The sequence below is a fragment of the Sprattus sprattus genome, assembly GCF_963457725.1.
Source record: "Sprattus sprattus genome assembly, chromosome: 2".
Taxonomy (NCBI): Eukaryota; Metazoa; Chordata; class Actinopteri; order Clupeiformes; family Clupeidae; genus Sprattus; species Sprattus sprattus.
In genome coordinates this window covers 17,791,129-17,806,212 of record NC_137921.1, presented here as the reverse complement: position 1 = coordinate 17,806,212, position 15,084 = coordinate 17,791,129, and the positions used below count along the sequence as shown (strand labels likewise).

General features: G+C 44.9%; 2 protein-coding genes across 2 annotated transcripts in view; both read right to left on the bottom strand.

Annotated features, from left to right (window-relative positions):
- Window positions 1-210: 210 nt before the first annotated feature.
- Window positions 211-6,262, bottom strand: aldh8a1 (aldehyde dehydrogenase 8 family, member A1; the record flags this gene model as incomplete). Its single annotated transcript, XM_080859590.1, has 7 exons — window positions 211-663; window positions 873-1,034; window positions 1,767-2,023; window positions 2,426-2,575; window positions 3,634-3,789; window positions 5,152-5,299; window positions 6,125-6,262. 7 exons carry the CDS (start codon window positions 6,260-6,262, stop codon window positions 211-213), a joined length of 1,464 nt encoding a protein of 487 aa, XP_080715716.1.
- Window positions 6,263-9,393: 3,131 nt separating this feature from the next.
- Window positions 9,394-15,084, bottom strand: part of hbs1l (HBS1-like translational GTPase) — a 38,346-nt gene continuing 32,655 nt past the window's right edge. Inside the window, exons 12-18 of the mRNA XM_080832963.1 lie at window positions 14,880-14,948; window positions 13,327-13,431; window positions 12,978-13,068; window positions 12,341-12,449; window positions 11,989-12,089; window positions 11,306-11,450; window positions 9,394-10,059 (exon numbers count right to left, since the gene is read on the bottom strand). Of these exons, the coding sequence (XP_080689089.1) occupies window positions 10,048-10,059; window positions 11,306-11,450; window positions 11,989-12,089; window positions 12,341-12,449; window positions 12,978-13,068; window positions 13,327-13,431; window positions 14,880-14,948 (632 nt within the window). The 3' untranslated portion in view covers window positions 9,394-10,047. The remainder of the gene's footprint in view (window positions 10,060-11,305; window positions 11,451-11,988; window positions 12,090-12,340; window positions 12,450-12,977; window positions 13,069-13,326; window positions 13,432-14,879; window positions 14,949-15,084) is intronic.

The following is a 15,084-nucleotide window of genomic DNA, read 5'->3' as shown; positions in this document are numbered from 1 at the left end:
TTCTGCTTGCACAGATGAGTCTATATGTGTGTTGTGTATGTGTGTGTGTGTGTGTGTATATGTGCATGTGTGTGGGTGGGTTGGTGTGTGTGTGTGTGTGTGTTTGTGCATGTGTGTGGGTGGGTTGGTGTGTGTGTGTGTGTGTGTTTGTGCATGTGTGTGTGTGGGTTGGTGTGTGTGTGTGTGTGTGTGTGTGTGTGTGTGTTCTGCTCAGTGTTTGATGGTGACTGTTTTGACCTCAGTAAAGAAGTGATAGGAGTCCTTCCCCCCCTCCCTCCCCACTCCAGAATTCTTCATCCCTCCAAAGGGAAGGTTCAGATCCCTCACCAGCCAGCAGTTTGTCCACACCAGCCCCGTCTGCAGTCGCCTAGCAACTCGGTGCACGCGCCCCACGTCCCGTGTCCACACCGTGGCCGCCAGGCCGTAGCGCACACCATTAGCCCGCGAGATCACTTCCTCTTCCTGGTCAAAGGGCGTCACACAGGTGACGGGCCCAAAGATCTCCTCCTGCATCAGCTGGGAGGAGTCAGTTACCCCGGTGATGATGGTGGGGGACATAAAGTAGCCGCCCCGGTTGCGCTCTGGGAGGTCCAGCTTGTCAACACCCTCCCCACAATGCACCTGGGCACCCTCGTCACGGGCCAGTTTCACAAAGCCTCGCACCTGGGGGTGGGAGGGGCAACACATTTACATTTACACATACACACACACACACACACACACACACACACCACAATTACAGAAATTCAAACACACAATACATACGCATAGTGCAACAAGTGCACATAGACACACAAACACACACCGTCTACAACAAAAAGCAGAGGAACATTCTCTGTCAATGTGTGTGAGACACACACACACACACACACCTTCTCCAGGTGCTCTTTGCTAATCAGTGCCCCGTTGTTGTTGGAGACATCCGAGGGAACGCCAGTCTTCCATTTCCGAGCAGCTGCCACAAACTTCTCCAAAAATTCTGGGAAGACGCTTCTCTCCACAAAGATCCTGCTGGTACACAGACAGATCTCCCCCTGGGAGAGGGATAGAGAGCGAGGAAGAGAGAGACATTTGTATTTTTCCAGTATATATTCTGTATTTAAACCCTGTGTGTGAATGTTTTGTTTTAGCAATGCAACATATATTGCAATGCCAATAAAACTCACTCACTTGTATTGAAATTGAGAGAGACTTGGCCTTTACTGAGAAAGTCTTGACTGAGATTGTGAACATAAGCAGCATTGTGTTAATCACAGTCCTTCACTGAATTCAGACTTAGGAAGCAGGGATGCAGGCTAGCAAGGAGGTATTGATGGTAGCAGTATTTTGGGGCACTGGGGAAAGGGGTTTACTAATTGCAAAAATCAGTACTTGTTGGCCACTGTTACATAAAAGCAGTATACTGTACAGTGAGCATTCATGAAACATGACTGCCACCTTGTGGTCAAACAATGCTCTTGTTGGGCTTTCACTCACAGCAGCTAAAAAGGAAATCTTCCCAATCAGAGGAACACTCCACCCACGCCACACCACACCCATTCCACACCCCACAAATCCACCTGTATCACCAAATTGAAGAGGGCGGATGGGCAGTCGGATAGACCTGGGAGGAGAAGCTGGAAATCCTTAATAGAGGCTCACTCTGGAACAGGATCTGGCCCTGTTATGGTGCAGAACTGAGCCAGATCTGAGCCAGATCTGGGCAAGCTCTTTTCCTGAGTGAGCCTCTTTCTGACTGACTGGGAAAGGTGGGGAGTTAGACTGACCTGGTTGGAGAAGCTGGAGCGTACTGTGGTGGCGACGCACTGCTCCATGTCTGCGTCGGCGAACACGATGGCAGGGTTTTTGCCCCCCAGCTCCAGCGACAGCTTCTTACAGTAGGGGGCGCCACGCTCAGTGATGACACGCGCCGTCGCTGTGCTCCCCGTGAACGACACCAGCGGCACGTCGGGGTGGCCGACCAGAGCGTCGCCGGCGTGAGGACCCGTGCCAAACACTACGTTTACCACGCCGGGGGGCACACCTACACACATACAGATGAACACACACATATTGAACAGCTGTATAATTCCTCTGACACATTTGCCGCATCACTCATATAACTCATATAACAAACAGTATGTCATATAACTGATTTTTATTCACCTCCTGCAAATGCAAGCGAACAGGTTTAGCATCTTCTTTCAGGTATATCAGTGCCAGGGGTCACATGCACACACACACGCACACGCACACACACACACACACACACACACACACACACACACACACACACACACACACACACACACACACACACTCAAATACACAGACACACACACACAAATGTGCACTCAGCACACATACAGACATCACACACACACACACACACACATACACATACACATACACACAGATACACACCAATTCACAGACATGTACGTACCAGCCTCATTCATTAGTTTGCACATCATCCAGGCAGTGACAGACGTCATCTCACTGGGTTTGGCCACCACAGTGTTGCCCGAGGCAATGGCAGGAGCAATCTTCCAAGTGAGCAGATACAAGGGCAGATTCCAGGGACTGATGAGGCCCGCTGAGAGGGAGAGAGAGAGAGGGGGAGAGGGAGAGAGAGAGGGAGAGAGAGAGAGAGAGGGAGATAGAGAGAGATATGGAGAGAGATAGGGAGAGAGTGGTAGAAAGGTAGAGGGAGAGAGAGGGGGAGAGATAGGGAGAGAGGGAGAGAGTGGAAGAGAGGGAGAGGCAGAGAGAGGGAGAGGCAGAGAGAGGGAGAGATAGAGGGAGAGAGTGGTAGAGAGGGAGAGGGAGAGAGTGGTAGAGAGGGAGAAGGAGAGAGAGGGAGAGAGACGGAGGGGGGATTGAGGGAGAGAGGGAGAAGGAGAGAGAGGGAGAGAGTAGTAGAGGGGGAGAGAGTGGTAGAGAGGGAGAGGGAGAGAGATAGGGAAAGAGTGGTAGAGAGGGAGAGAGAGAGAGGGGGAGTGAGAGGGAAAGGGCAAGAACGATAGGAAGGAGTGGTAGAGAGGGAGAGGGGGAGAGAGAGGGAGAGAGTGGTAGAGAGGGAAAGAGAGGGAGAGAGAGAGGGGGGGATTGAGGGAGAGAGGGAGCGGGAGAGAGAGAGAGGGGGATTGAGGGAGAGTGGTTGAGAGGGAGAGAGGGAGGGAAAAAGTGAGACATGACAGACAGGCAGAGAGTAAAGAGAGTCACAAAGTGACTGGTGTATTTAATGAACAGGAGAGTATGTGATGTACGTTTTTTAAGTGATTAAAAGCTTGTAAAACAGACATGGACACGGGCATGTTGGTTTGCCATCGGTTGTGATTATGCTAAGAACTACTAACTACTGAAACGCTAGGCCTTATGGAGGAATTCTTACACATAAATAGAGGTAATCATAGTGGAATGGACAACGTAACTCTCTCTTCTGCACACACAAACACCAACACTTAAAGACACACACACACACACACACACACACACACACACACACACACACACACACACACACACACACACACACACACACACACACACACACACACACACACACACACACACACACACACACACACACACACACACACACACACACACACACACACACACACACACACACACACACACACACAGCCTTACCCACTCCTACAGGGCTGCGGATGGTGTAGTTGAGGCAGCCCATGTGGTCCATCTGACTGCACTCAGTTGTGTGGTGCAGCATAGAGGAGGCAAAGAAGCGGAAGTTGTGCACTGATCGGGGGATGTCCACAGTGCTGGCGAACGTAATGGTCTTCCCTAAAAAACATGAATGAACGATTATGAGAGGCAACCTGTGGGCACACACACAGACACTGTTACGTCCTCCTGCCTTAGGGGTCGCTGTTTTCCCTTATTTCGTTTGTTATTACTTTTGCCTATTATTGTAATTATGTGCAGGTGTTGCCTGTCAGCCGTGGGCGGAGCCCGATATGTTTTAAGGCCGGGATCGTCCACCAGAACGTTCTCCTTCAACATGCGTGCGCAACCACGCTATTTGGGCCTTCCTCGCCGTTCTATTTTGATATCGAAATTCTCCTGTGTTGTATTTAGCCTTTTTGTTGATTAAAACCCCCTATATACGAGCCCATTCTGTTTTGTGCTTCATTTGTTGTGTATCAGATGAGCTGGTATGAAACAGACACACATTGGGTGTGTCTGTGATTATATTAGGGGTGATAATGTATCAGAAAAATAGTTGAAATGACACCCCCTACTGGTGACATATTGACCCCACACCTCCACTCTTCTCCCCGTTCTAGTAAAGTTTACAAATGGTGTTCATGTTGTTATTAATTACACTCGTGAGTGACTCACTGGGCTTGGGCCCCTGGCAACAAAAGCCATTCCTCATTTCTGTGATTGAGAAACTCTGGTCTCTCAAGCTCCTTGACCTGAGTTGATCTGATGTTCTGGCATTTTGATACTTACTGATATTTAAAGACTTAATCACAGGATTTTTAAGACCCTACCCTGGCCAAAATAATCTTAATTAGGTAAAATTTGAGTGGCTTGCTTTACAATCTCTTCATTCTCTGAACTGGTTCCCTGTGAGTTTCAGGACTTTTCAAAGAATCTTTTCCACATTAAGGACTTTTTCTTCACTTTTAAAAGTAGAGTGAAATAAATTATTCTACAAAGACAAATAAAACTTCAAAGAACCGTTGATTGTTCTAGATGACAGCTCATCCTTTCCCTGGCTTCCAGTTGATAACCCATTTAAAGTGTTCACTTGAAGGGCAGCTTTTGGGCCTGGCCAGAGTATAAATGTTGGGTATATTTGGTTAGCTTTAGTTTAAGAGATGTTGAGAGATCTGGACATCTTATGACCACTACCACCAAGGATCTAAAATATTGTCCAATGTGTGCCTGGGTGCCCTTAACAACAGATTTGCCAGTGTATAGGCTATTAAGTATTGCTGAGTAGAAATACTTTTATATTTCTGAAACTACACTTGGCAAAACCATCCGCAACAAAGCAAAGCCAACTGTATTTTAGTATAGAGTTTGCAGTAGGTATTTTAGTAGACACTTATAGTAGCCTAGGCTATAGTTCTGTACAGTTAAACTAATATTAGGTAAAGTTCACAGTGGGGAACTGTGGCCTCCAGTGGCTCTTACCCTGGTCTTTAGACTCAGCCTGAGCGAACTCTTCCAGGCGCGCCTCCATCAGGTCGGCCAGCTTGTTCATCACCTGAGCTCTCTCGGCCGGACTCCTAGAGGACCAATCAGGGAAGGCCTCTTTGGCCGCCTTCACAGCAGCATCCACCTACGCAGCCAGATCAACCGGGATAAAAGGTGAAAGAGGACTAACAACCAATCTTTTGAACATTTGATTCTGGATTTATAGACCTGAATTCACATGGGCATGAATCAATGTCAGAGAGAGGGAGAGAGAACACTCTTTGATCTGTGAAACTTATTTGGCACAACTTTGTTACCAGGATACAGAGGGTTTGTAACAAGAAAGGAGCTTACAAAATCTTTCCAATTCATTTTTTCTTCTCCAGCCAAGACTTTCACATTATTTCATTACATTCCTCCACCGCACCAACGTACATGGGCTCCTCACACCCAGCCATCAAATTCTTCACATCATGATCAAATCCGTTACTGTCTGAATTAACAAGGCCTACACACACGCACATTCGCTATCGGTGGCCTGTGATCTTTGCTCTTCCATTTCCCAGTAGCGTACTGACACACACACACACACACACACACACACACACACACACACACACACACACACACACAACAGGGTGAAGCCTGGGGTGGTTTAATCATTAGAGGGACAAAATCATCTCCAGTTGGAAAGGAGCAAAGGTGGTTTGCTCTAAGTCCTAACCTATTCATTGTACATGCCATATTAGCTATGCCCGTTAATGCATGAATAGGCCTACTAAAATGTTTATGAAAATAAAAACTGCATTTCAAAATAATTCACAAGTGGGTGCCCATTGCACACTGCCTGTTAAATCACAGAACATATGCTATAAATCCCGAGAAAAGTCAAATATCTCAGATCAATAGCAATTAGCGTAACACGTAGCAGACACTTCTGAAGACTAGGACACTTCTGCAAAATTCTCACCTCCTCACTCCCGCTGTCCGGAACTTTGCAGTACACTTCTCCAGTGGACGGGTCGTGCGAGTCGATATAAGCAGAACAGGGCAGAAATTCACCCCCAATGTAGTTTTCCAGCACCAGGTGGGTCCCGTTGACAGGCATAACTTTTTTCTTTTAAATCTTTAGGCAGCCAAAACTGTACACTAACAAAAGTAGTCTGACTGTCACTCACACGACTAGATCGTAGATGAGTACATTTCTCAAATTGAATTTGTGGACTGGCTCAAATTCGTTCCTAGCCAATGGGTTGATTTCCCTTCCTCTTTCTGGACGGTGCGAGGGTTTTCTCCAATCGCTATTCATTAACCTTTCCCACTCACCAATCGCAGTACCTGGATAGGTGGGCTTGTTGAAGGAGCGCATTCTGCGGACCATAGCATAAGTCCATACGATCATTTCAAGTAACTGCTCAGATCCAGCTGGTCGTTGGAGGATGGAGTGGACCACAGTGTTTTATGGAAGGACCGCTCTAGAGTCTCTAGTCTCTAGCGGCCTATATACAACGTAGTCTAGGTATAACAATATGCATATGTATACATATGAACATAGGTGAGAGGATTTCTCATGCAGAGGCACTGTTATAGACTGGTAGGGTGGTTTCAGGTATATTGGGACATTTTTTTGTAATTTTGTCTTCTGAGCTTAAGTTTGTCATCAATTTACAAACATAACCCAATAAATGAGACATTTCTGAATTCCTTAAGGTATCCACATTATTTAAGTGTAAAAAATAAGTCTTAATGATATTTTATGATCACATGGCTCACTATTTTAGTGGAGTTGACAAAAAAATTATTTTAAGCAACTTGTTGGTAATTTGGGACACTTTATTGAACCTTTAAAAAAACATTTTAATGGATTTGTTAACCATATATATATCATTAAGGTTGTGCCGTATGTGTTATCTTCTGATTTGGAGGGTGGATTTTGGGACAAAACAGGCCCTGGCAAGATAACGGAGCTTAGGTCTGTTGCCTGCCCTTTCCAGTTCTCTGTTCTCTTGCAATGCTCCCTTCATTCTGGCCCACTCCACAAAGTTCTGACTGTAAGCACCCTTAACCTCTAATTTCTTCTGCTAAAAATTGCCTAGGATACATCACTTTGGTTTTGTGTTGTTATAAAAGTGACCAGTTCACTTTTAATCAGGTTATTTATGACTAAACTATTGACACATTTTTATTTTATACCCTAAAACATGTTGTCCCAAATTACCTGAAACATGCCGTCCCAATTTACCATACCATGTTTGGTAATTTGGGACACCAAGAAAATGTTAAAATTAAATTAATATAAACATAATTTCAAAAAAGTGTTTTTTTATTTAAGTACACCTATACATCACACATATTTGCTAATAATTGGTGTCCACATTAAATGAAGCATATACATTTTACAGCCTTATATTAAAATCCACCTAAAGCATATGTCATTTTTTGTTGACCTCTTGATTTTTGGGGTCAACTTCCTGTGTAATGCTGACCACAACCCCCTGTGTGATGTCACCTACCTTATGTCATGTGATTTTAGTTATATGCTTCCTAAGCAATGTATTAGCACCCCTAACTTTACCATAGCCTTTTCCAGGCAGAAGTAAAATCCTTTTTCCTTATGTTGTCCCAAATTACCTGATGTCCCAATATACCTGAATTCACCCTTCAGTTCAGATTCGGATAGTCGGCTATGCTGCAGTCGCGTCTCTGCTGTCCTCAACAAATAGAAAATATTATTTGTACAGGCTATGTTCCCGAATACAGATTCTTAGCTGTTAGTGAACGACCTGGGGATAAGGAGGCACTGGGTTCTGATAATGGCCCATATTGAAGTGTTTGGCCTATGTTTGCAATAGGCATATATCCATTCATAGTATGCATGAGCATTTGTTTTTGATAACAATTCAAATTGTTATAAAAATAATAGAAAACAATCACACAGATTGATATTTCAATTGATCACCTTTATTATTTCGCATGAAGGCTACATTGGGCTGCCCGTAAGCAGTGTGTAAACATCCAGTTTGAATAGAGATGGGAGGGTTGAAGATACTGTAGTGAATGAGATATGTTAGCCTATAGTGGCCTACACTTCATGTACAGCGATGTTCAACTCCGCACAAACACTTGTGGCGCAACCGAAACAGCATGGATCCATAAAGACCGAAAGGGCTTTTTTTTCTCACCCAACGCTTGTTTGAAATGATGCCTTCAAAACCCCAGTGGATGAAACCCAAACAAGAAAAAGTAACTTAAAAATCTGTAATTACAAAGTATCAAAGCAATGACCGAGCGGCTGTGATGTCTTTATGCGCTTTCCCTCAGAAACGGCGATTAGCACCTTAATGAGTTTGTTTAGATGAGAGGCTATGCCCCTCTCTGCCCTGCTAGTGTCACAGACCTCAGACAGAATCCAGAAGTTGCTGACCTGCCCTACCATAACAGCAATGTGGTAGAAATGACTGGAACTGATCTGAACCTGATTTGAAAGGCATTCGGCTGTGATGTGGAGCGTATCTGGCCTTGACCCACCAGATTAAGACCAGAACAATTCCAGTGTCACCACCTTTTTGCTTTACAACGATCAAGAATTTCTCTTTCTTTTTGTCAAGATCTCTCCCTTGCTGTCTGTAACCACAATATGGTTGTGAGCTTAGGGGTGAGTCCTGGCATGAACCGGATTGGAGCCAGTGCAGTTCCAGTGTCTCTGGCTCATTGAGCAAGCCCTTTGTAGCTTCTAACCAAAATTATATTATGAGTGTTGAATGTGTTAGAGAAAACGGGCTGTGAGAATCAGTCAGGATTGGTATGGTTTAGTATCGCTCATCCCCCTGCAATGTCCTATATATTTTTTACTTCTTCTTCCTCTTTCTCCATTAACACACAAACACTTTCCTGAGTCAAACTTTCCCCCTCAAAACAAATAGTTAAAAGAAAAAAATACCTGAATAACAGGTATGACAAACATATTCAGTCAAAATAAGATCATTCATCATGAGCATTCAACTGAATAAAAATGAAATTAGAAGTAAAAACATTCCATTCACTCAGAGAGTGTGCGATGCTGTGAGAGGGGAGAAGAATGTTCCAGAATTTCGGGGCAAGAAAGAGGGAGGCGTCTTTGTGCTTGCATGCATAGCTGCATGGGTCCGCCTGTGTGTGAGAAGTGTGTGTTGTGCACACACTTAGTCTTACAACACTGCTGTTTCTTAAGTTACTTTGTCAGTCCTTCAGAGGGATTCATTTTGTGTGTGTGTGTGTGTGTGTGTGTGTGTGTGTGTGTGTGAGGGTCTTTTATTAACCCGCCATTAACATGCCAGCACCACCCACGTATCCCCAAACATTTCTAAATTGAAACCAAAACCTGCTAACCAAACTAGCCCTCACCACTCACCTGCCATCACTATCACCAGGGTCTCCCAAATGACGGCAGGTAAATTAGTGTGCTAACCTGATAGCGTTACACTTCCTCTCAAGAATATCTGGAAACACATGCAGTGTTGGCGCGCTAATTTGAAACCTCAAATATTCAAGAAATAATAATGATGATAATACAGCCCTATTGATTGGCCCATCTTCAATCACATCTCCATGGTGAAGTCCATATGCAGAAGCCTGCCCATGTTCTAGGCTGTAGGAAGCTGGCACGGGGGTCGTTTGTGTGTGTTTGTTGAAAGGGTGTGTGTGTGAGCGCGTTGGAAGGGTGTGTGTGTGTGTGAAGGGTATGATGTGTGTGCACAAATGTGTGTGTTGCAAGGGTGTGATAAGTGTGTGTATGAGTGTGTGTGTGCCAAGAGATGACAGGGTGAGGGGAAATTGCACTTGTTCTCGAGCTCTTTGGGCCAGGTCCTTTTCTGAAGTGTTCTGAGACCGCAGGCGGGAGCGCCTGATCGTCTGTCATTCTTTGATCTGCGAGAGAGAGAGACACACACACACACACAGAATCACATGAGGCCCTTAACACCAGCTCAGGCCCACTGATCTACAGAGCGAGACCATTCAGTCCTTTTGAAGATGTCAATGGACCTCAGAAGAAATGTCTTCTAAATTACACTAACAAAGTTCCCGGGACAATTCTGGCATTCATGGAAGTTGTCTAATCTGGGATTCATTCTTAGCTAAGTACAGGATTTTAGAACGCGGAAAAGCAGTCGTAGATAGGCCAGACTGGAGTGTGTCCGTGTTCTTAAAGGCTGAATTTGTGAGAAAATCGTTGGTGTTTGCATTCACATCAATTCTACAGACCTCCTCGAATTTAAATAATTATAATAATAATAAAAACGAGAATATTTGTATCATTAACAATTACGTTTCACATTTATAGTCATGATTCTACGAGGCATTGTGAACAAATAAAAGCAATACACAACTGCAAATGGCAGTGAATAAGCACTAAACTCAATCATGTTGGATATAGCCATAGTGGAATAGAATAGAATACATTCTGCAACAGTACCTCCACCTCTGCACCAGTGAAGTTTGGTCTACGTTAACTGGCCGGTGCACCATCTGTGTACTCTCTGTCAGTCTCAAGTTGCTTTAACATTGCTTGTGGATTTTCTGTTTGCACGCTGCTCTGTATTTGCATGCCCTTATAAGGAGCCGGCAGGGTGTATGCAAATTCAGGTGTACGAGAATGCACGTTCAATTTAAGAATCAGTGCAGAGATAAGAACACTTTTGATGGTTTAACACATTTCCACGCGTTCATGAATCCGGCGGGGATCTTTCTTAGGGTTGTGCTTACGAAGTTAGTGAGAAGACATTTAATAAGACACGTAAGAAAATGTTCGAGAATGAGGTCAAATGAGAGGAGTCTGCAGTACATACTGGAAATGGGGACGTTCATCTGTGACCTTGGGATTTGATTTAGAAACTTGTTTACTTTTAATTTCTGTTGCACACTGCCAAACACCTGCCGATCCGAGCCCCCTCACAGAAATAATGTGCGCTGACGTCCATATTATGTCTGAAGGGTCTAAACCCTTCACTCATTTAGAATTTCACACAGCCAGGAAAGGAGGTTACACTACTGCCAATGATTATAATGCCTTTCACCTGTAGGTGACCTTGGGTTTTGCTTTGCGCACCTGTACTTTTCATTTCATCCAACGTCCTAATAATGACCCTAATATGATTGTGAGCAGGCTTGTTACCTCGGTGACGACCCCAGCGGCGATGGTTGACCCCACGTATCTGAGCATGAAGCGCCCCAGCTCTTTGTAGTCTTTGTAAAGCTCCAGAGCAACTGGCCTTTGAGTCTGGATCTCCACCACAGCGTTCATCCCTTTCCCCAGACACCTGGGCAACACATACCACACGCAACACACACATCAATATGTAACACACACCACTCGCAACACACACACATCAATATGCAACACACACCACACACACACACACACACACACACACACACACACACACACACACACACACACACACACACACACACACACAAACACACACACACACACACACACCTAGTTAGGCATGTCCCTAGCCACCTGTGTGTACACCTAATGTATATATTAATCTCACTTATGATGTGTTCTATAGAACTAATGTGGGGAGGGCTACCCACTGAAATGGTTGGGTCCAATTAAGGTTGATTGGACCAATTAAGCCCAAAGGAAAGAATTATTTCAAGGGTGCCTCATTTCTTCAGAGGGAAGGTGAGAGAAGGAGAACTTACCTGCTGAGAGGTTAAGTGAATACTGTGAATACTGTTTGCCTAGTTTTTGTGAGTATGCGCACACGTTGACACAAACACAAGCGCACACACATAAGTACATACTGGTGCACACACACACACATTCAGTGTTCACTGTTAACTCACTTTGGTTTCTTCTTCAGCACCTCTCCGCTGCTCTTGTGTAAGATGCTCACCAACTTCCTAATGGTTGCTGGCTCACTTACTGTCTGGTAGTGCAGCAGCACCTGTGTGAGACAGACAGACACACACACACACACACACAAAATTACAATTAAACCATCAAAATATCTTCATCTTTATACGAACAAGGTCACACTCTCAATGTATTTCACAAGCACACAGACACATATTATGTCCCAAATGCTGGCTAGCACACATATTTCCTGAAACATAATAAGGATTGACAGCCATATTAAACCTCACCTAATATAAACACACGCACACACCCCCCCACACACACACATATGCTACTCACAGGAAAGCCTTTTGTAATTGGAACCTCAATGTTAAATAGGAGAACCCTGGCTCGGAATCGAGTACAGGCTTTGATTGGTTCTTTAGGATCACAGAATACAAAGCCCACACTGAGAGAGAGAGAGAGGAAAAAGAGGGAGAGAGTTAATGTGATGTTAATAATGAGGGTACAAGTCTATCAAGCAAAAGTAAATGAGGACAAAAATGGAGAGAGTGTAGGTGAATCTGTGTGTGTGTGTGTGTGTGTGTGTGTGCTCAAGAGAAAAAGAGTCAAAGAGAGAGAGAGTGTATGTGTATGCTCCTATGTGTTGGGTGTGAGTCTGTATTTGTGTGTAGGAGAGAGAAAGACAGAAAAAGAGTCTATTCCTATGTGCGTATGCTTGTGAGACAGAGATTGTGTGTGTGTCTGTGTGTCTGTGTGTCTGTGTGTCTGTGTGTCTGTGTGTCTGTGTGTCTGTGTGTCTGTGTGTCTGTGTGTCTGTGTGTCTGTGTGTCTGCGTGCGTGCGTGCGTGCGTGCGTGCGTGCGTGTCTGTGTGTGTGTGTGTGTGCGTGTGCGTGTGTGTGTGTGTGCGCAAGAGAAAGACAGAGAGAGTGTGTGTGTGTCTGTGTGTGAGCGTCTGTATGCTTAATCTTATACTTGATTTTGATGATGTCTATTCCCGTCACAGACAGGGTCACATGATCTCCAGCAGCAGCCCAATCCATGGCCACATCATGTAGAGAAATAGCTGTGGGGCAGAACAGAGGTGGGATTATACAGACAGCCACCGGGGGGCGCTGTTGCTCTTCCCCAGGTAAGTTCTACGTACAGGCTCCCCTTTGACCACCTCAGGCTAAATAACACATGCATGCAAGATGGGGTGTACATATGTCTAAAACCACTACCAACACACGTGTGTATATTAGTGTATGTGAGTGTATTTGTAAGAAGTGTGACAGAACATGAACATTTCATTGTGAGTGTGTGTGTGTGTGTGTGTGTGTACCTTTAGCGGTGCAGGTCTCATTGGGGGGCATGGCAAGCATGCGCTCTCCTGTTTGTATGTAGCCCGCCTCAATCTTCCCCGTCACACAGAACCCGGAGCCCTGATCTGAGCAAGGGACGACCAACAACATTATCACACCGACACACACATATAGGGATAAACACACACACGTACACACACAAAAACATGCAAAGACATGCAGATAAGCTTACATACATATACACACACTAGCAAGCACTCACAAACATACACACATGACCACACACACACTTACTTAATCTTGCTTAACATGCACACACACACACACACACACACACACACACACACACACACACACACAGAGTACTCTGGCATATTTGTACTGATTGGAAACTGTCACAAAAGGAAATTTCTCTGCAACTTCAACTCTCTCTCTCTCTCTGTGCGTGTGTGTGTGTGTGTGTGTGTGTGTGTGTGTGTGTGTGTGTGTGTGTGTGTGTGTGTGTGTGTGTGTGTGTGTGTGTGTGTGTGTGTGTGTGAGTGTGAGTAAGTGAAAGTGAGAGCTCTCAGAAACTGTTTAGTTATGTATTAATAATTCACTATTATGGAAACGATAAGTAAAATGAACAAAGTAAAATGAACAGATTTGAAGTGCAGCCAAACTTGCTGACTGTGTGTTTGAATAAGTGGCACTGGGAATCCGACAAGGCTGTGTGTGTACTTACATAGAAGAGAGGCCTATGGCTGGGACGTGTAAAGCTAGGATGCATTTGCCTTTATCATTTTATAAAATGTGTTGTATTGAATCATTGAGTTTAAGCGACCAAAGGCTGACTGAACAGTGTCAATCCATGAAGTATTTCGTATCAGAATGTTAATGTTGATACACAAAAGCTCTACAAATAAAGACTGGGCTGACTAACTAACTCATTCACTGAGGTTTAGACTTTACGGTCTGATAATATCCCTTCAGCTAAACAGAGCAGAGCAGAGCAGAGCAGAGCAGGCCTCCGAGTAGCACTATGTGCTTGGTGAGACATTAGAACCGTGGTTCTATATCGTTTCTATCTAGCCTTCATATGAGACAGAGCTGTGTGAAAACTCAACCCTAGTTGTGAGAAAGTTGGAAATAGAACTTTATTGATCCCCCAAGGGGACGTCGCAGCTGTAAGGAACAGTGCTGGTGTGCAGCTGTGCGGAGAGGGTTACAGTTTGGCTGTGCTGTGCTGTGCTGTGCTGTGCTGTGCTGTGCTGTGCTGTGCTGTGCTGTGCTGTGCTGTGCTGTGCTGTGCTGTGCTGTGTCGTGCGATGGTTAGTGTTTGTTTCTGTGAGAGCCAGTGTCCTGAAGGTGTACTGATCGCAGAGACTAGTCCAGCTGCATGAGGGCCAAGATCTTTTGGTGGTGTGAGTGAGCAGACTTGAATGGTTACAAGAAGCTTTGCACTGAGGACATTCACGCCTGATTGACAGTCACTGATGGGTTGCACAGAGAAGATGGCCGTGCGTTTGGGCTGGGAGGTCAGATGGAGAGAGCTGACTCATGAAAGTCAGCGAGTGACATCGCTGGCCCTTACCTTTAAAGACGTCAGACACACAGAGCCGGAAAGGCTTTTCTACTGATCTCTGCGGAGACTTGAACCCATCTAGAGAACAGAAAGAGAAAGAACAAGAGAATGAGAGAATGAACAACAACTAGGGGGAAAACAGCATGACAAAAGAACTACAAAAACACAAGTGGAAAAGATACAAATAGAGAGAGAAAGAGAGAGAGAAGAAGGG